The sequence below is a fragment of the Apis laboriosa genome, unplaced genomic scaffold (assembly GCF_014066325.1).
Source record: "Apis laboriosa isolate Shangri-la unplaced genomic scaffold, ASM1406632v1 scaffold22_cov146, whole genome shotgun sequence".
Taxonomy (NCBI): Eukaryota; Metazoa; Arthropoda; class Insecta; order Hymenoptera; family Apidae; genus Apis; species Apis laboriosa.
This window is the reverse complement of record NW_025222414.1, coordinates 1,159,926-1,182,693: the sequence shown is the minus strand read 5'-3', so window position 1 is coordinate 1,182,693 and position 22,768 is coordinate 1,159,926. Positions and strand designations below refer to the sequence as shown.

Here is a 22,768-nt window from a genome sequence, read left to right as displayed (position 1 = left end):
ATATTATAAAAGAATTATAAAATAGGAATTGTAAAATATAATATAATTATAAAATATTTATCTTATTTATTTTTTTTTAATTTAACTTATATGATTAAATACATTTTTTTTAATAACATTTATTTATATTGATCAATTTTAACGAAATTAAATTATCCATCTATCAAATCACATTTGAATGTGTTAAATCAGCTATAGCTTTTTGTCTAAGAGTATATAATTTTTTCACCCATTTATCGAATCTTGCTTCTTGATCGATCATTATCTGAAACAAAAAGCATTTGAAAATAAAATATATAATATTCATTTATATTATATCTATTATATCATTTATATATTTATTATATATGTATATATAAAAAGTAAAAAAATGAATATATTACCGATGAATGAAAAATACTTTCTGTTCCATTAGGAATTTCTGCCACTGTTGGAACTTGTATAGTATCTGCGTTAATATCTATAACAATGTTTTTAAACTTTTTTTCCTTTGTACTCGATGAAAATTGTTTGGGTGTAAAACCTTCAGAATTAATTTCTTCTAATACACCTTCTTTAAAACGAGGTTCAATTGGGAAATCATCTAAAAAAGATAATTCAACATTAGATTAACATGATTAATTATAAAATTATATTTATATAATATTATAAATTATATAATATTATAAATTATATAAATAAAAATAATGTAATATAATATAATGATGATTTTCACCTTTTATTAAAACATTTTTAGTTTTTTCAGATACGATAGTTTTCACATTAGATTGTGAACTACTTGAACGACTTCCAGATTTTTCTCTTGAAATAGATCTAGCTTTCCTTTTTGAACAATCTGAAGATCTAGACCTAGAATGATATCTATGTCTTTCTCTTCCTTTTGAACTACTGTTTCTAGAACTTTTATAACTCTTTTGATTGTGATCTCTGTCTCTGCCTCTGCTTCTCGAATGTGAGCGATGTCTACGTTTTGTTTTTGAATGTTTGGATGATCTTTTTCTATGAGGAGATGAATCACTAGAATCTGAACTAGATGATCTGAAAAATTTGATATATAATATATATCATAAATATATTTCTTGTAACTAAGTTTTTCATGTCAATGTGATATTAAATATATTAATGGAAATTATAATATATTTTTATATTTAAACTTATATCAATGAAGTAAAATACGAAAAAAATAAATAAATAAATAAATAAAAAATAATATAATAAAGTATAAATAAGGTAAAGCGTGTATATTATATTATATATTATATCACCTAAATTTGAAAAGGATTAAATTATTTACCTAGATCTTCTACTACGTCTTCGTCGATATCTGCTATTATGATCTGAATCTGATTCACTAGAATATCTTGCCATAACTGTCACCTGGTTTTTTGTTTACTTTGCATCTGGATCTAGGTTAAGCTCACAATTAGTATTAGTATTAATGCAATGAAATACTTGAATATGCAATAAAGAAATAGATAAAAAAACAAATAATACTATAGCGCTATCTATCTGTATGAATTTGAAGATACATATAAATACATAAAGGAATTTGAAGATACATATAAATACATAAATTGAAAATAAAATAAATTCGAATTTGACGCGTACAAATACTTTTATTATCCAATAGGATTGTGTAAAAGATCAACATGGCATCTTGTAACCCATAAAATAGCTTAAAAACGTGACATACATACAATTTTTAAACTAATGAATTCTGATAGTTAAGATTAATATTTTTCGATTCTACTAATCAAAAATTATAAAAAGAATTCAAAATTTTAAATATCCTAGAGTGAAGTTTAATTAAAGTATTATTCGAAATATATGTACATCTTTGACTTCTGATGCTCTCTTGATAATTTCAATAATTTGTCGATTGTTTTATACATAAGTTGCATTTCTTCAGATATAAAAATTTAAATATTGGTATTGCTTTTAAAAAGTTTTAAAGTTAGCAGAAATTTAATGAGATATAACATGGCGCCGGTAGACAATTCACCAAGAGAAAACATGGGAGCATTTGATTTTATATATTCAATAAAAGCAAATGATACAATACCGGTACATATTTATAAATCCAGAGATACTGGAATTACTGTTTGTATTGCAGACGTTGAGGGACCTGTTGTAAATGGTTACTTTTGTCTTGGTAATTTCTTTTGTTTTTATATTTCTTATTATTTTAATATAGTGTTTATATTATATTATTATTTTATATATATATATATATATATATATTATACACATATATATATACATAATACATTTATATGTATTATTAATACATATATACATTTATAAATTTAGCTACTGAGGCACATGATGATGATGGATTACCTCATACATTGGAACATCTTGTTTTCCTGGGTAGTGAGGATTATCCATACAAAGGTGTTTTGGACTTATTGGCCAATAGATGTTTAGCATCTGGTACCAATGCTGCAACACAAATTGATTCTACTTTTTATACTATGATAACTGCTGGAAGTGAAGGATTTCTATCTTTAATGCCTATATATTTAGATCATATACTTTACCCATTACTTACGGTATAATATATTATATATTATAAATTTTTAATATTTTATATTATATTTGTAAAATATTTATAAAGTAACAAAATAAAGTTTATTTTTTTAGGATGCAGCTTTTCTTACTGAAATACATCATGTTAATGGTGAAGGCGAAGATGCAGGTGTAGTTTATTGTGAAATGCAAGGAAAAGAAGCTACTGGAGAATATTTAGTATACATGGAACAGATAAGAGCACTTTTTCCTGGACGATGTGGTTATAAATCTAATGTAGGAGGTAAAAATATATAATTTCTTAAAAATTTTACAATCTTAAAATGGAAATATTAAATAATATATATTACAGCTTTTAAAAGAAAAATATTATATTTTCTTCAGGAGCATTAAAAAATTTAAGAGAAAGTACTAATAATGAAAAAATTAGAGAATATCATCAAGAATTTTATAGACCAGAGAATTTAACAATAGTAATCGCTGGTCAAGTGAAACATGCAGATGTATTTAAAGCATTACAAACCATAGAAAAGAAAATAATAGCAAAGGTATATGTAAAATTATTTGTTATTAAATTTCATTCATTGTAATTTATTTTAAATTTTTTACAATTTGTATAACATAGTCAAAAAGTAACAAATATTTTAGGGAAATAGAAATTTCTTTAAAAGACCTTGGCAAAATCCTATACCATCTCTTACTAAAACTGTTGATGTAGATGTATATTATCCTTGTGATAATGAAGATAATGGAATAGTGAATGTTGCATGGAGGGGATCTTCTATTAATAATAAAATGTATGATCTTATTGGTTGTACATTACTTTTAAAATACCTCACAGATACATCAGTTAGTCCAGTGCAAAAAGAATTTGTTGAAATTGATGATGCATATGCCAGTAATGTTGGTTATTCTTATCCTAAATATACAATATCTGAACTATGTCTTGAATTTGAAAGTGTACCAAAATTAAAAATACCTTTGATAAAAGATCAATTGTTAAAAGTACTGAATGATGTATATGAAAAAGGAATTGATATGAAACGAATGAAAACAGTTGTTCATAGACGTATTCTTGAAACTTTGAGTTGTTTAGAAAATGAACCTCATGATTCAGTTGCACATATGCTTTTTGGATATGCACTTTATGGTAATTCTAAGGATGATGTAAGTTCTTTTAAATGAATATATTACAAAATATTTTATTCAAAAATATTTTTATAATGATGATATATTTGTTTTTATAATCTTAGTTGGATCAAAGAACAAATGAAATACAAGATTTTCGGAAATTAGAAACTGAACCTGAATCTTATTGGTTAAATTTGTTAAAAACATATTTTATTGATCCTCCATTTGTAATAGTTAAAGGAATTCCTAGTTTAGAAAAAAAACATGAATTAACTGAAAAAGAAAAAGTTCGTGTTGCTAAACAGATTGAAAATTTAGGTAAAGAAGGTCTTCAAGAGAAAGAAAGAAAATTGCAAGAAGCAATTGCTAAGAATAATGTATTTAATTTTATATTCATGTGTATATAAATATATATTTCTTTTTTTTTAACATTTTAATGAATACATTTTTAGATACCAGTACCAGATGAAATATTGAGTTCTGTTCCTATACCATCTACTCATCTTATTAATTTTCACTACATTAAAAGTTATACAACAGAAACGAGTAAACAACATTCTAGATTTGATGTATCAAAATTGCCATTTTATACATATTTGGATCATGTTAATACAAATTTTGTTTATGTATGTATAATTATGTTTATTATTTTTTTATCTATTCATTATTTTTTATTATTTGATATCATTTGACTGACTATATATATTTCTTTTCCAGATGTTTGTTATTATGAATACTTCAAATGTAAAAAAAGAATATAAACCTTATATTCCTTTATTGCTGGAAATAATAATGGAATGTCCAGTAATGAGAAATGGTCAACTCATTCCATATGAAGAAATTGTAGCTGAATTGGAAGCTGATACTACAAACAATGCTACTGCACTTGGAGTTGGAATTAATTCTTCGAAATTTTCATGTGGATTATATAGCTATAGTGCTCTTTTAATACTTCAGGTAACATTTTTATATTAATTTTTATCAGGTAACAATTTTTTATATTAAATAAATTATTTTCTATAATTATTTAATAATTTTAAATACCTATTATTTTTAGATTGAAATAGAAAAATATGAAAAAGGTGTACAATGGATTAAAGAACTTTTATATGAAACTAAATTAACTCCAGATAGATTGAAAATAACAGCTGCAAAAATGGTAAATGATGTTGCTCAAGTTAAGAGACAAGGAAATAAAGTAGTAAATGATTTGATGAAGGGACTGATATATAATAAGGGTAAAAGAATGTTACGAGGAATTATATATTACATAATTGTAAATAATAATAATAATATTTTGCATTTTTAGATAGCAATCCTTACACATCTAGTATGTTACGACAACAAAAATTTCTTAATAATGTTCTAGAACGTTTGAATAATGAAACAGGACAAAAAGAAATTGTATCTGAAATTGAATCAGTTAGAGAACTGTTAACAATACCTAAAAACATGGTATTATACATGGCAACTAATGTGGATAAATTAACTGCTCAAGTACCAAATGTTTACAATCCATGGAACACTTACTTTTCTACTTTTGATACATCAAGCAAGATTAAGTTAGTTTATTTATACAATTTAAATTACAAATTACATATTTGCATATAAATCGTAAATATATAATTATACAGACTTGAAGCCATTCCTGATTCTACATTGATAAATTCTCCAGATGAAATTTCATTTAGAGGATGCGTTACAGGATTAGGTAGCATAGAATCTTCCTATTTATGTCAGTGTTGTCCATGTATAAGTGATTACCAGAGTCCAGATCTAGCTCCTTTACTTGTTTGTATAAAGTATTTAACTCAATTAGAGGTAAATAAATAATAATTGAATATAAATATAAGAAATATAATTATATAATATATAATTTAATATTTATTTAATATAATATAATTTAATAATATTTAATTATATTATATTTAATATTTAATTTAAATACAAATATTACAAAAGGGTCCTATGTGGAAACTCATTAGAGGTCAGGGTCTATCTTATGGATATGCTATCTATCCTAAACCAAATGACGGCCTATTATATTTTTCACTTTATAAATCTACAAATGTTATAGCAGCTTATAAAGAAGCAAAATCAATTGTAGTAAGTATGCTTAGATTATAATTAAGTAAATATTTGATATTTAAAATACAAATAAAATTATTTATTTACTAAATTAAATATAGGAAATTCATATTTTTGAAAATAAATGGGAAAAATTACTTTTTGAATCAGCAAAATCTTGTTTAATATTTGAAATTATTGAAAAAGAACAAAATGTAGGTGATTTAGTAGAACAATCATTATTGTCTTATTTTAAAAATGTACCACACGATTATACTCAACAAATGGTACAACATGTATCTGAAGTAACAATTGAGGATATGGATCGTATAGCATCACAATATTTAAAACCATTATTTGATCCAAAAGAATGTAGAACAACTGTTGTATGTCATCCATCGAAAGTACCGGAAATAGTTGATGCATTTAAAACGTAAGTAAATGATTTTTACATTAATATAATTAATATCAATATTAATAATTATAAGTATATTATAAATATTATAAATTAGTATAATTATAGTATATAAGTATATTATAAATTATATATATATATATATGTATGTTATATGTTTTTATTACAGATTCAATCACGATCTTAAATCATATAATGTTCTTGAAGAAAGTTACTTAAATGACTGGTAAATTTAAAATAATAATTATCATTAATAAAATAATTAATAATTAATTAGAAGAATATTCAAAAAAATTAAAAGAAAACCATATATTACAATGTTTCTATTTGAACACAAATTCAAAAAAAAGAAATACATTTTTTATTCAAAAAATTTTTTATTTAAAAAATTCTTGTTAATTTACGCAAATTAACATAAATAACAATGAGAAATTAACATATTTGATTAAAATATATATATCTATAATAATTAAATAATTTTATAAATTTCGCATATCCGTGTATATTTTTTTATTTCCTTTACAAATTGGTATTTAAAATATAAATTAAAATAACAATTGACAAAGTCAAGAAAAATAATTAATAAAATTATTGAAATAATTTAATTTCTTATATTATTTATATTGTTCATATCATACAGTAATTATGATGCTGATATATTTATTAATTCTAATGCTGATACACCTTTTTGTTTAATTGGTAAATAAACTCCACCATACATTTGTAAACCAAACATTGTAATATTTGCAGTGTCTAATGGTTCTACATCAGGTACTTCTCGTCCATGATAATATGGTTTAAAATTTTTCAAAGGCAATATCACAGTTGAAAAATCAATATTTGACATTGGTGCCTAATGTGATTTAATATGATTTTTATATTAAATTAATATATATTTGGAAATTATTTTTATTTAAAACTTTTTAAATAATAATAATGTAATTTAAATAATATATTCAGAAAATTATTTTTTTATAATTTAATAATTTTTTTATATTGTTTTTAGAAATAATTTAAAATATATAATGTGACTAAAATTTACCGTGAAAAATTGTTCATATGTTATATCTTTATTTGAATGAAGACCTTTGTGTCTAAGAACAACTTTATAGTAAATATTGCTGCCTTGTCCTCGACAATTGATTTCAACATTTTTAAAATTAGATAAATTTAAATTAGTAATTGTACGTATTCCTGCAAAACCTGCACCATTTAGTTGTGGATTCAAAAGAGTAAAGAATACAGCATATTGAAAAATTTGTGTTGTTTGCAATACTAATACAGCTTTTGACTTTCCTACTGTTCTTACAGTGTCAGATATTTCTTTCCAATTATCTACATTTTCTACAGTTGTAAAATCAAAAAGTATTTCTTTATGCCTAATAAATTATAAAAATAAAAAATAAATTTGATTATTTGAAAACATTTTTATTGTATTGCTCATTTACTGCAATAACATCATAATATAAAAATTACAATTTTAACATGAATCTAAATGTTTTCAACATTTATAAAAATTAAAATTCATTAAAATTTTAAATTCTCATTTCAAATTTAAAATTCTACTAATAAAATGGTTATTTCTATATTAATAATTAAAAAACTATAATTTTTAAATTATGTCACTACTGCAGCGAATGAATGATATAATTATATGTAAGAATATTAAACTTTTTTTTTATAATTTTAAAATATTCTAAATTTTCATGTTTTAAACCATCATTGTTACTTTGCTTTAAACAAATGATAGAACTAATATTTTTTCTGAGCTTTATTTGTTGAATATGTTTATATAAAAAAATATAAAAATTTTTGATATCAAACAAAATTTAGCAAAAAAAAAATATTAAAATATAGATTGTATGTAAAACAATAACATATTTTTTACGGCATATAATAATAGAACATTTAAATATTGTTATTAAAACTTACAAATTAATGAATCTTTACAAATTTCTTGTATAACACGATGATGAAAACAGGTTATAATAAATACGAATAAGAAATGCAATAAAAAATTATATTGTTAACATAATTTTTAATTATTATTATTATTAATTATTATTATTATCTATTATAACTATTAATAATTAATTTATGACTTTGTACTAATATTTAATATAGTATTATTTTAAAAACAATATTAAATAAAAAATTTAAAATACTCAATATATTACATATTATGAATTAAAATCAATTAAAGTAAAAATATAACAAAGTAATTTTAAAATATCATTAAAATTTATCAAAATAAATAAATATAAAAAATAATATTTTTTTTTGATAAAATTAATATGTCATAAATATTCTTTAATTTTCATAAACAAACATTTATTCAATATTATCTCATGAAATAAAATTAAATTTTTATAAAAAAAAATATATTGATGTGTATTATTATTAAAAATAACTTACCCCTTTATTAAACAAAACATTATACCAATCATAAAAATAATATAAATATATTGATAATTCATTGTAGAACAATTTTTAACTTGAAAATTTACTATGTTATAACAATTTAATCCTTCTCTTATACGTCTGATGAAGTTAAATTTATACATCTAATTCAATTGTTACGTTTTATATTTTTAAATTATTTTTATAACGAATTTAGGCGGTAAAATTAAATATATTATTATTTAATGTATGAAAGATATTATTAAATATTTTAAATTTATCAATCATAATTTAATGACTTGAGAATTTCTTTATTAATATAAAATTCTAATAAGAAATTCTATTAAGAACAATTATACAAAAAATAATAATAAAATAGAATAAATCTAGTAATTAGAAAAAAAGATTATATTATATATTATAAATAGATATAAAATCTTTTAAAAGTTTATATTTTAAAATCATTTGTAATAACTTAAAAATCCAAAATATGAAACAATGAGATATATATTTATCTGTATGAAGTAATATTATATCTATGTATAATGATATGACATGTTAAATTTAAGAGAAAATTTTATTAAATCAAATATGCTATCAATTTTTTACATGATTTGTATTATCTTTATTTTTTTAAAGTTATAAAAAAATTATGATGATAATATATTTCTTCATACATGAATTTCATCTCAAATTAAGTAAAATCAATAATATTAATGCAGCTATAATATAAATATTTATTTTTATTATTAATTATTTATATGTACAAGATATGAAAAATATATTGATGAGTAATTAAAATTTAAATTAGGTTTTCAAACTTACATTATAAAATAACAATTATTTTAAATGAGTCTGAAAAATCTTGATCAAATTTATTTAAAATAATATTTTATATTTTTAAATTATTTTTATAACGAATTTAGGCGGTAAAATTAAATGCATTTCTTATCAATATAAACTATAAGATAATTTTACAATATGTTAAATAGGATGTAAATATTAATTAATCTATTTCATTAAACTAAAAATAACAATGTTCTGTCTTAAATAAATTGTTCTGCTTTATTTTAAATAAATTTCTTGTTGTTTATTTTAATCAAAGATAATATGTAAAATTGTAATTTTAAAAAAATTTACTACTAAACACAATATAGTTGTCAATTAAAATAATAAAAAATTTTAACTAATTTTTAAGTAATTTTTTTTTCTATTTTTTAAAATTAATATAACATGAAATGAGAATAAAGATTAAACATATATAATATCAAATATATAAATTAATACAATATTTTTAGCTGCATAAGAATGTTGATAAATATAATGTCATGAAAAATATGTCTTATTAAAAGGAAGGACTGATAGTTTTTAAAATCTTTGAAATAATAGCAATGATAATAATATAATTATATTATATATTAATGATAATAATGTATTGTATTATTAAATATTTTTTTTATCAAATTAGAAACATAGAACATTCCAAAATATTTGAAAATTAAAATGTTTTTCAAACTGAAAATAAAAATAATATATTTAAATTTAAGTTAGCAATTTATATGTTTTATATGATATGAAAGTGGGTGGTTGTAGTTATGGAACACTAGAGTTGACATTAATTCTATTTTTCATTATGCGACTTTATGACAACTCTGATGCTATTGAGAAATTCAGATATATTAACAATTTTTTGCACTTAAGATTATAATACAATAACTCTCAAATTGCAAATTATATAACAAACATGATCAAACGTGCTCAATCTTGTTACACAAATTCAATTTACAATGATAAATGTTTATCTTATTTGGCTGCATCACATTCACATTTATCATATTCTTTTGTGATTAAGTAAACATTTTATATCATGTACATGTACATGTGTACAATATACGTGTATTTGTGAGTACAATATATTACCTAATATTCAATTTTTTTATGCAATAAAGTATACAGCATATGCAATAATATTTGCATATATGCAAATTACAATAACCATAAAAAAGCTTTAACATTGAAATATCAATATCATTTTCAATGTTAATACAGAATTACTGTTATCAGTACAATTTATTTATGCATATGTAGACCAAATCATATATCTGTATTTCATTTCTGTAAATCAAATCTAACTAGAAAAAAAATTGATATTTCTTTTTGAATAGATCTCACATATGAAAGGGATAAAGACAGGAGACTATTTGCTTACTATACTTAGTACAAATCATATATGCATCAATAGTACCGATGAATTCATATTTCTATATACAAACAAATAGACCTAACAGGAGCAAGAATCTTTTCCACCTTGTTGTTCATTAGATACTCCTTGAAGATTAGTACGACCTGGTTGACTTGGATTATGTTGAACTCCAGATTCAGCTGCATTTAAATCCAAACTATAAATAAATTATTAAATTATTAAAATAAAATTTTTAATAAAAATATGAAATTGTATCAATCAAATTATTATATTATATTATTATATATTATTATAATATATATTATTATTATATTGCAACTAAAATCAGTTTTAGTAACTGACCGGCCATCTTGTATACTTTGAAATATTTTTTTTGCTGTTTCCAAAAAAGCCTCTTCAACATTGTGGCCTCTAAGAAAAAAAACATGAAATATAATTTTTTCTAATTATATAATTTTATTATAGATCTATATTTTAATTGCATAACTTAGGCTTACGTTTTTGCACTAGCTTCTACAAACATAAGACCATTTTCATCAGCAAATTGTTTTGCTTCTTCATAAGTAACATCTCGTTGACCTTCTAAATCACTTTTATTTCCGATTAAAAATATAACCTGTAAATACAATATGTAAAATTTTTTGTTACATAAATAGTATAAACCTATTATTTATAGAGTATGAGAAATACATCATTCAACAGTTCTGCATCAATGTAGTTTACACTTTACAGACGTAAATACCATTATGTAAAATATCATATTTTGCATACAGTGCTTGGATTTGTTAAATTCCTTGTATCTGTAAGCCAGCTGCTAAGATGATTATAAGTTGAACGACGAGTTATGTCATAGACCATTAATGCTCCAGCTGCACCTCGGTAATAAGATCTATAATATATATGTGCATATATATATATATATATATATATATAAATCTATAATTATGTAGACAAATATATATCTATTTTGTTATTGCCTTTTTTATTTAAAATATTACAATTTAATAATTATAAGAGCATATAGACCTAGTAACTGCTCTAAAACGTTCTTGACCAGCAGTATCCCATATTTGTAATTTTATTTTTTGTCCTGCAACTTCAATAATTCTTGTTCCAAACTCAACACCAATAGTATGTGGGCAATCTGCCATAACTATAATATAGAAAAAATTTTCCATATTATTTTAAAATTATTATTTCCATATTATTTTCCATTTATTTTAAAAAAAAATACTTAATAATTTATATGAAATATAAATTTGTATTATTTATAAAGATTATAAGAATTATATTTTATTATTTTTAAATATTTTATTCATCTATAATATTCATCTATAATAATATCAAAATATAAATATATTTCTGGTATTATAAAAATTATGTATTTTTAACCTTTAATCATAACATCTTTATTCTATTCTATTTTTTTCAACTATGACACTAATAACTTACATTTTTTTTCTGTAAACTGATGTAGTAAGCATGATTTTCCTACTCCCATATCTCCTATAATAATGTATTTGAAGATATAAGAATAATTATATGGTCCTGTTGACATGTTTTATCTGTAAATACATAATTTATAAATCTTTAAATTCTTGCAAAATATATAAATTAATATAATATAAGTTTATATATCAAAATCATTATATGCAATTTTTTTAATTTTCATATTAATACAATATCTAAAACAGATATATTATAAAACAATAAACATTGTATAATTTAAAATAAAATTTATTAAGCATCTTATATATTAAACATATATAACAAAAAAGAAACCATAAATGACAACAATACAATGAAAAAAAATTATAAAAAATATTTTTATTATACATATAAATATAAATTTACATAAAAATAATTGCATGTATATAATTATACATAATCATTATAACATAATTGATAAATACAATATCAAACAAATGTTTCAAACAAATTTTTCATAAATATTAAAACAATAAATAAAATTTTATTACAATTATTAATAAATTGAATGATCATTTTGTTAATGATAAATTTTGTTAATAAGTTCATAGAAAAGTTATATATATTAAATGATATCACATTAACATCAATCATTCTAATACAATATTATTTTGTAAAAATTTAAATAATAATAGACTACGGTTATAAAAATATAATAATACTATGTAAAGATGTGCTTATTCAAATGTTTTTCAATAAAACAGATAAAATAATAATCGTTTAAATTATAATTATCACAATATTATTTAAAAATATTGAAGAAGTTATAAATTATTATATAAAAAAATATGATAATAGTAGTTTTGAAATTTATAAATACAAACAATCAAATTGCAATTTCTTTGATGACAACTGTTTGCTACAAAAAAGTTTCTGATGTCAACAATGCATCGTTGTCTACTCACCGTTTTGCAGTACACTACTATGGAATGTTTTCCCACAAATTGTATTATAAAGATTTTGTTAAAATATTATTACTACATAAACAAGTACTTGTATTAAATATACAAATAATAATCGTAATAACGTAAATGTATTGCAATTCTTTATATCACGCGCAATATGGCAGATCACTGTCGCTAATAACGATGGCGGCGAATAAATGTCAAACCACCTGTCACTACTTTTTAATTGTTCTTTTTATTAATCTATACTAATGCGTTATACAAATTTAATTTTAATAATATAATTATACGTTTTTAAAAATATAAATAAAAATAATTTTTACAGTTGTAAGTATAATATTATCGAATCTATAATTTTTAGACCATAGAAAGATAAAGAAAGATAGATATCATTTTATCATAATGGCAATAATTCTGAGTGTATAAATGTATATATTGTAATATATTTCAAAATTAAATAATTAATCAAATTATTTGTTGTATTATAAAAAATATCTCAAAATTTATGCTAAATTACATATATTTTTATATATCAAATATAAAAATTACTATTACCAATTGATATACGATTCATATAATTTATTACAAGTATATGAACCAACCGCATTTCAATTCCATCTAAACGAAGATATTGATTGGTTTTTTTTTTCTTTCAATTTTATTTATAAAATTGATTAATATTTATTTATAATTAATAAAATTTAAAAATTGCAATTACAATAAACAATGTAATACTCTATAATTAATATTTAAATATCTAAAATTATAATATATTCTTATTTAATAAAATATTTATATAAAATATTTATATAAAAGATTGAAAATTTGTTTAATAATACAAATTATTATTATATTTGTCTTATTATAATATTCATAAAATTCATTCATGTCATTAAATTTTATATACAGAAATATAAAAAAATATATAAAATATCTTTATTATATTACAATTTAAATGGAAAAAAATAATTTAAATTTTTTTATACAAAAGATATAGTAATATAATTGAAAACATTTAATAATTTTTATTATATATATATATATAATATTTATGATATATATTTATAATATATATCATATATTATATATATATATATATTTATGAATTTTTATTACAATTTTATACAAAGCATATAAAAATTAAAATATAATTTAATTTAAATAATTTAATTAATAATCTATTTAATAATCTATTTAATAATCTTTAATTTAATTTATCTTTCTTCATTTTTTATAAATTCTATATTTCTAAATAATAGAAATCAAAATTGTTTATAATAAAAATTATTGGAGGATTTATTTTAAAAAATAATAGATTTAAATTAAAAATCAATTAAATATTTATCAAATTTAAATAGTAGGGGATGAATGTTAATACTAACATAGTTTAGTTAGCATGCGCTTGTAACATGCAAGTATTGTATTATGTATTTATGCTTTATTAATTGGGATTTATGTTTAACATAACTTCGTGAAGTTCTTCATAAGTTTGAAAATCTTGATAGTGTCGATAAAAATTTAATTTGCTTTATTGTTTTTGATTATCATTAATAAAATATAAAAAAATTTTTGGTTAAGAATAGTATTAGTGAATCAAAAAGTTTCTGTACATGTTAACAGGTGAATACACATAATTTAAATATAAAAAATTAATGAATACTTATTTATAAAAATAAAAAATAAAAATTTTTAATTTATTAATAAAAATAAAATAATTTTGAAAAAATTAATAAATATATATCATTTATATCATAAATATTAAAAAAGAATATATCAATGATTAAACAATAATTTATTTTCTTTATTTACATGTAACACATTATTTAAATAATAGGTTAATCAAATCAAAATTTTAACAAAGCTTAATAATAGATATTGTTAAATATTTGTATCATATTTGTATTTAAAATGCATTTTTACATTTAAGTTTTAGTTTTTATTATCAAAAATTAAGTTTTTATATATATATTAATATCACTCAAATACATAATTATGTTTTAAATATAATTTAATTATTAAATGAATTTGTTTTAGAGTAATATTACAGATGCCATACATTTTGGTACGTGGTAATCTTGCATCATATGGTCATCGATATCCATGGAGAGTTTTAGTATCAGGTCTTAAAGGTATAATTCTTTATTTTGAAATTCAAATACTTATATTACTTATTATATTCAAATATAATATATTACTATATATTATTTCATTATCATATATGTATTAATAATTTTAAAAATAAATTTTATGTTGATAATTGATATTTTCTAAATATGCAATTTTTAATATCTTATACTTTTTATTTTATATTTCTTATAAAGAGAAATTTTTAGAAGTTTCTACTTCTATTATTTACATATTTTCATAATATATGCTATTATATCAAAATAATGCATGTATGTGTGTGTGTGTGTGTATGCGCGCGCGCGCGTGATATATTTCATGTATATCAGCTTATATACATATAAAATATTTATATGTATATATTTTCCTTATGATTGCAAGCGCGCGCACATAAAATAATAATAAAAATAAACGGTAAATTATAAGTATATATTAAATATTAAATTCTTTTCTAGAAAATTTTCAAAATATAATGTAATATTTATCATATATATAATATTTTTATGATAAATGAATAAATAAATATTCTATTATTAATAAATAAAATTGTAATAATAATATTTTTCTAGTAATAATTAGTATTAATAATATTAATATTAATATACAAAAAATTCGTATTAAACATACATGTACGTACGCATGCACGCACACACATTATATATATATATATTATATATGTGTATATAATTTTTTTTATCCAGATTAATAACTCTAATAAAAAAAATATTTTGAAATTTATGTGATTTATGAAATATATAAAAATAATATTGTAATATTTGTCATGATTTATAATTGAAAATTTTTAGTTTATCGATTTTTTTCAGTTTATTTGAATTCATATTTTTCATAAATGTAAAAATGATACTAATGATTAAGTAAAATGTTATATCTACGACCGTTTTTTCATCAATTATCTTCATCTATTATCATGATAAAATGATAAAAATTATCATATAGATTGTAAGTAAGATTGATTTATTACTTTTTATTTGAGACCCGTTAGAATCTACGACTTTTATATATATATAATTCTTGTTTTTTGTTTTAATTCATATAAAAATCCGGAAAAAAAATATTGAAACAATAAAAAAATACGAAATTACGTCAAAAACTATATAATATTATTCACGTGTGTTGTAGCATCCGATATAGAACAACTGAGTCGTTTTGCTTCTGGAGGATATAGTGATGATTCGACAATAGTGTATTTACAACATCCTTGTGTAATATTAACTGCTTTAGAAGTTCTTGGTTACAAAGTCGTAGCATCTTCAAGTACTAGTGTTAAACAAGATTATAATGAGTATATGTGGACTATGAGAAAAGATTTTTCTGAACCTGAACCCGAACCTGTTATTAAGACAGGTATGATATTATAACAATTACTTTTATTCTCATTAATAATAATATGATTAGATATATTTACATATTTAATTAAAAATTGAATATAATATATTATATCTATTATATCTTTAATATTTTAAAATTGAAAAGAAATGTGTATAAATTCATAAAATATTTTTAATTTTAATATAAAATTTTAATTAAAATAATGTATGTTATATAAATTACTTTAAACATTAGAGGAAAGAAAGTTATTAAATATGTATATAAACAATAAAAACGTAATAACGACAATAACAATAATAACAACAATAATAATAAAATATATATTTTATAATTTTTTTGTATGTAATAATAATAATAGTAATAATAATAATAATAATAACAATAATAATAATAATAATAATGAACTCTTTTTTTTTTTCTAAAAAAAAATATATTATGATTAAATACAGATTCAATGTATTACAAAATATACAAATGTACAATTCATATTAATCTATCAATTTATTAAAAATGCTTATTCGTTTTTTGTATTTTTTGTTAAAATAATATTTCGATATAACTATATAACGATATTTCGTGTAATGCTGATTGTGAAATTATTCCATTATATTAAATTTTTTACAATTTTAATACGTTTAATATTAATTTTAATACGTTGTAGAAATTAAAATATTATTTATATAATTGAAAAATATTCGTTATCTATTTTATTATTCTTTTATAAAGATAGAAATAATCACAAATGTACTTTAAAGAGGTTATGTATGTAATAATTGACGTTTAATTTGATATCATTGATTTTGTATCACATATTTTATTTATAACAATTACATATATTGTTTGGCATTTTATGTAATTCGTCTAAAATTTTTTGTTGTATAAGCTAATATATATATATATATATATATATATATCAATAATTTTCATTGATATTACAAATTTTTAATTGATTTTTATTGTAAACATAAAAGTTGAATTATACACGATTTTTTTTTTCAATAAATTTGACAAATTTTAAATAACATAAATTTTAAATATAGATAAGATTGATTTGATGCTGTGCTAATTATATACTTTTGACTATAATATTTAATTATATTGTAATAATATCTTTTAATTTTTAAGTATGCTTATTTTTTTATATGAGTTTAATATTAGTTTTGATTCTATCTAGTATTTATATAATTATATATATAAATAATATTATATAAATAAATTTTTATTTTATTATTATTAAATGAATTTACTATTTTGAAAACTAAAAGTTTTATAAATAAATAAAATATATAAAATTTAAAAAAAAGTATAGATGATATTTAATAAAAGTAACTCAAGTAATTATTTTACAAATTTTATAATCATATATTCCAAAGTACCATAATCATATATTTTAAATTAATATGGAACAATATATAAGAAAAATGTCCAAAGTATTCAGAAAATATTAAATTAGTTTTTTTTATATAGATATATTAAGAAACATAAATCTAATAATTTTAACAATATAAAATAAATACAATAGATAACTAAAACAAAAATTATCAATTGATCAGAATTACAGAATTACATATAGTTAAAAGATTTAAAAGATTTAGATAATTGGAATTATAAAAAATTATATATTATTATTATTATATATTATCAATTGATCAGAATATTACATATAGTTAAAAGATTTAAAAGATTTAGATAATTGGAATTATAAAAAATTATATATTATTATTATTATTATATATATATATTATATATTACTTATAAATATAACAGTAATAATAAAATATGCATTTTTAATGATGCAAAATAATAAATGGAATTGGATCAATCAAGATAGTGTAATTGAAAATAATGATACTAAAAAAAATTACTTAATTAATAGTTTAATCTGAAGTTTGCTGGATTCCATGAAACTTGTGTGATATAATTTAAAGAAAAATAAGAAAGATAATTAACTAAATAAAATAGAAATAAAAACAATTTCATTTGTATTTTAATTTTATAACAAATTTTATCTATTGAATGGATATACTTGAATTATATATTTATATATAATTCATAATTATATATATATATATATATATAATAATTATATATTTATATATATTATATTTTTATGCATATAATTATATTTTTATTTCTTTCATTATATAAATTATAATGAAGAAAATATAAAATATTGTTATCAATTTATCAATTTAGGATGAAATATAATTTTTTTTTTAAATTTAAATAAAATCGTCATAATGTATTTTGTATAATTTTTAAGTAATACATTAGAAATATATATTATTATAATTATATTACTAGAATATATTATTTTAATTAACATATATGTAATAACTTACCTTTTCCTCTGCTATATTGAAAAAATTAAATTATAAATTTATAAAATTATATTATATAAATATAATTTTACTTTTTTTTTATATATATAATTATGTTTTTTTTTTTTTTTGTTAATATAGAAATATTCGATTTTTATTTAGGAAATTATATATACTAATTATTATTTTGTATAATATCATTTTATCAATTTAAGAAGAAATATTTTTTTTCTATTCTCTTTTATTTATTTTAATGTGAAACATAATACTAATAAAATTTTTTCTTTATAAGAGAAAATAAAAAAGATACAAAATATTTTTGTATTTTTTCCAACAGCATTTTAGAAGCAATATTTTTCTTTTAACAGTAAAAGACAACGAAGTCTAGCAACCCTTTTAGCTGAACAATGTCGCAATCAGGAAATGCAATGATCGGAAAATTAGCCAATGTAATAAATGATGAAAATTACTATTATGTTGGTGTAAAAGCATCTCCATTTGCGAATGATTGTGTTGTCTTTGGTTTAAATTCGGATGAAATTTTGGCTCTTTCCAAGCGTTTTCCGAATTCTGGATCAGATGTGGTCAACGGTGTTATGATTAAAGGTTACCATTGCCTACTTTTTATACTTTTTTTCACAGAATAATTGTAATTTTTTTGTTTAATTAATCAATTTCTTGAAATATTGTTATAATATAATTTGTAAAAGTATTATAAAAAATATCTCTCAAAGAAATAGATGCAATTGCAGTCTTTAAATAATATATTTTATCTTAGAAAATTAATAATAAAAATAGTGATAATATGTTAATAAAAATAGATTTATGATTAAAGTTTTTTCTTGGTAATATTTATTATATTTTTATCATTTAAAATTTAAAATTAGTTTAAAATTTTTAACAATAAAATATTGAATTTATTATAAGAATATTATATATTAATAAATTCATAATAAAATAGCAATGATATTTTTTAAGATGTTATATTCAAATATTTTATCGAAGTTCAACATTAATATGTTTTATTAATACGATATTTCTTTTTTAATTTGAGCAATAAAATTTATTACAGGACCACCTTTTTCCATCATTAATGCCTTGGCAGAATTAGGATATCGAGTTATTTGTAGCACGGGGGAGGCCGAAATACTTTGGACATTGCAAAGAGAATTGTAAAGTCAACAATTTATATTCTCAGGATTATATTTATAAGAGAAAAATACTACTTATATACAAGACAAATGCGAGTAAGCTTGCTAATATGCATGCAGATTGAAAAAAAAAGTATTATATTATTTATTTATATACGAAAAATTTATACATGTAAAACACGTAGTATATGAAGTTCACTTTCATTATCAAATTTTTATCAACATTTTTTAACTTGCTCTCAAGATATGTACTTTTTATGGGATATATTTGTATTAATAGTTTTTCATGAAAAATTTTGGCAATACTTTTCACATATTATATTCGTAAAAAATATATAATAGATTAAAACAATCATACATCGAAATATATATTAAATGCATTTGATTTTTGCAATTTTCAAGCAAATTTTAAAAAAATCTTCAGTTCATTTTTATATGAATTAATAATAATAATAATAATAATAATAATAATAATAATAATAATAATAATAATAATAATATTAATTATGATATTAATAAGACTGTATAAGATATAGATTCCAGTTTCTACATATTTCCGTTTAAATTAATATCTTTTTTCATAGTTAATTATTTTACTTATTAATATAAAAATACATAAAAAACGATCATTAAACAAGCATATAAAATTATATAATAGAATATAGAAATAATAAAAAAAATATCCTTAATTTTATTCATTATTTTTAATTTGTGCAGAAATTATTAATTAACAGCCGTTTAGATAATACATTAAAATTCAGAATTTTTCTTTTAATAAAGAAATTTGATGCATTTGATATATCAAATTGCATGATATGCAATATACATTTTAATTTTAAAAAAAATTGTTATTTTTTGTCTACATTCGAAATAATATTTATAATATATAATACATGGAATCAAAACTAGGATTATTACATAATGTGCAATAGAATTTGTATCGTATTCAACATGTGTTAGCACAGCATCACGCTTCGAAATGAAAAGAAATTATATACTAATTAATCGATATATTCTATTTATTACAAAATAATTGAAATACGATATGTTACATAAAAGTCAATTTTATATACCAATCTTATTTTCATATATGAATTCGATATATTCACTATATAAATATATATATATATATATATATATATATAATTTATATATAATATATGTAAACAAAATAAATTTTTTTGCATATTGTAAATGAAAATTTGTTAAAAAATATATGATTAATATAATCTAAAAATACTTTCTTATATATATATTTTCATTATTATTGATAATAATTTATCAAAAACTATTTTCCATTCATAATGATTTAATACTTAAATTTGTATAGTAAAAAGATTTTAAATGCAATTTTATTTATTTTTTTTTTTTAATGGAACGACAGGTAAATCACTCAGGTATTAAATCTGTATCTATATTAAACATGGAGCATAATCATAGTTATAATGATCATAATAAATGCTGCAATGTAAGTACTAATGTCAGTGTTTGTCAATCTCTAATGGAAATGGAGTTTGAACGTGGTATATGGTATGCTGGTAAATAATTAAATTTATTCAATTTTAAATACATTATTTTCAAGATTTTATTTTTTACTAATAGTTATGTAACTTTTAGCACAATATAATGATTTGGATCGTGTAAAGACATTATTGAAGAAAGGTGTTTCTCCTAATATAGAAGATTCAGCTGGATATACAGCATTACATTATGCAGCTAGAAATGGACACTATAAAATTTGTAATATGTTATTAGAAAATGATGCAGCCGTGAATGCACAAACACGCTGTGGTCGTGCCACTGCTTTACATAGAGCAGCTATGCAAGGTCACTGTAACATTGTCGAACTTTTGTTAAAATATGATGCAAATCCTAATTTAAAAGATGCTGATGATTATACCCCTTTACATAAAGCACTTATAGCACGCTCAACATCAGTTTGTAAATTATTAATACCATGCACTAATCTATCATTGTTGAATAACAATATGCAGAGTATAGAACAATTGGTAAATGAAAAATTTCCTGACATTTTACCATTTTTATTGACATATATAAATAAAGAAAAAAATAAATAAATGATAAATAAAAATAATTTGAAGTCTCAATTTTTATATATTAAAAAATAATATCAATTATGATATATGTATTCAGTAAAACAAATATGTAAGAAAAATGTAATATAATTATGAAATTATTTATTGTATTATTTATTGAATTATTTTAAGAATATTTGTCAAAATAAAATAATTTTTGATAAATAGATATAAAATGAAATCTACTCGAACATTTTAATAAATCTATAAAATATGACTTTAAAAAATATTGAATATTATATTTTATATAATTTTTTTTTTCTAATTTATTAATAATTAAATCATAACTAAAATATAAATATATTTTTAATGCTAATAAACTAATAACACTTTCGCTTATATTAGTATTTGAATATTTTGAATATCAAAGATATATTTTATTAATATTTAAAAATAAAAAAAAATATTTTATTAATAGATTGTAAATTTTTAATGAAATTAATAAAAATAAAAATAAAGATTTTGTAAGATTTTATTTTGTATTTCATATATATACTATTATTATATATTATATTATCAATTATATTAATGAATTTAATAATAAAATTTGAATTATAATAAATATATATTTAAATATATTTAAATATA

General features: G+C 19.4%; 5 protein-coding genes across 10 annotated transcripts; 2 read left to right on the top strand and 3 right to left on the bottom strand.

The window, feature by feature from the left end:
* Nucleotides 1–59: 59 nt before the first annotated feature.
* Nucleotides 60–2,147, bottom strand: LOC122713144 (serine/arginine repetitive matrix protein 5-like). 2 transcript variants are annotated; one of them, XM_043933358.1, is made up of 5 exons: nt 2,063–2,147; nt 1,295–1,406; nt 716–1,038; nt 384–583; nt 60–265 (listed from the first exon to the last, which is right to left on the bottom strand). In XM_043933358.1, the coding sequence occupies exons 2-5, from the start codon at nt 1,366–1,368 to the stop codon at nt 164–166; spliced, it is 699 nt and encodes a 232-aa protein (XP_043789293.1). In that variant the 5' UTR covers nt 1,369–1,406; nt 2,063–2,147; the 3' UTR covers nt 60–163. The 2 variants fall into 2 exon arrangements, with proteins under 2 accessions (XP_043789293.1, XP_043789294.1); XM_043933359.1 differs by lacking the exon at nt 2,063–2,147 and adding an exon at nt 1,834–1,939.
* On the top strand, nt 1,969–6,586 carry LOC122713143 (uncharacterized protein C05D11.1-like). Its single transcript, XM_043933357.1, has 14 exons — nt 1,969–2,152; nt 2,311–2,552; nt 2,644–2,812; nt 2,914–3,077; nt 3,178–3,696; nt 3,783–4,037; nt 4,113–4,286; nt 4,378–4,617; nt 4,718–4,898; nt 4,970–5,222; nt 5,295–5,481; nt 5,623–5,766; nt 5,850–6,160; nt 6,312–6,586. Exons 1-14 carry the CDS (start codon nt 1,969–1,971, stop codon nt 6,370–6,372), a joined length of 3,084 nt encoding a protein of 1,027 aa, XP_043789292.1. The 3' UTR covers nt 6,373–6,586.
* A 69-nt stretch (nt 6,587–6,655) lies between these two features.
* Nucleotides 6,656–8,706, bottom strand: LOC122713146. The gene is made up of 3 exons (XM_043933360.1): nt 8,558–8,706; nt 7,185–7,521; nt 6,656–6,995 (listed from the first exon to the last, which is right to left on the bottom strand). Exons 1-3 carry the CDS (start codon nt 8,704–8,706, stop codon nt 6,786–6,788), a joined length of 696 nt encoding a protein of 231 aa, XP_043789295.1. The 3' UTR covers nt 6,656–6,785.
* A 1,495-nt stretch (nt 8,707–10,201) lies between these two features.
* LOC122713139 (ras-related protein Rab-14) lies at nt 10,202–13,458 on the bottom strand. Its single transcript, XM_043933349.1, has 7 exons — nt 13,139–13,458; nt 12,198–12,310; nt 11,772–11,898; nt 11,517–11,634; nt 11,243–11,361; nt 11,088–11,156; nt 10,202–10,941 (listed from the first exon to the last, which is right to left on the bottom strand). The coding sequence occupies exons 2-7, from the start codon at nt 12,301–12,303 to the stop codon at nt 10,824–10,826; spliced, it is 657 nt and encodes a 218-aa protein (XP_043789284.1). The 5' UTR covers nt 12,304–12,310; nt 13,139–13,458; the 3' UTR covers nt 10,202–10,823.
* Nucleotides 13,459–14,548: 1,090 nt separating this feature from the next.
* LOC122713105 (ankyrin repeat domain-containing protein 39-like) lies at nt 14,549–22,203 on the top strand. Of its 5 annotated transcripts, none has more exons than XM_043933258.1 (4): nt 14,549–14,758; nt 15,173–15,267; nt 16,403–16,627; nt 19,302–19,460. In XM_043933258.1, the coding sequence occupies exons 2-4, from the start codon at nt 15,186–15,188 to the stop codon at nt 19,319–19,321; spliced, it is 327 nt and encodes a 108-aa protein (XP_043789193.1). In that variant the 5' UTR covers nt 14,549–14,758; nt 15,173–15,185; the 3' UTR covers nt 19,322–19,460. The 5 variants fall into 5 exon arrangements, with proteins under 5 accessions (XP_043789193.1, XP_043789189.1, XP_043789190.1 ...); XM_043933255.1 differs by lacking the exons at nt 14,549–14,758; nt 15,173–15,267; nt 16,403–16,627; nt 19,302–19,460 and adding exons at nt 19,509–19,539; nt 20,006–20,105; nt 21,469–21,622; nt 21,702–22,203; XM_043933254.1 differs by lacking the exons at nt 14,549–14,758; nt 15,173–15,267; nt 19,302–19,460 and adding exons at nt 21,469–21,622; nt 21,702–22,203 and having other exon boundaries at nt 16,277–16,627.
* Nucleotides 22,204–22,768: the final 565 nt, after the last annotated feature.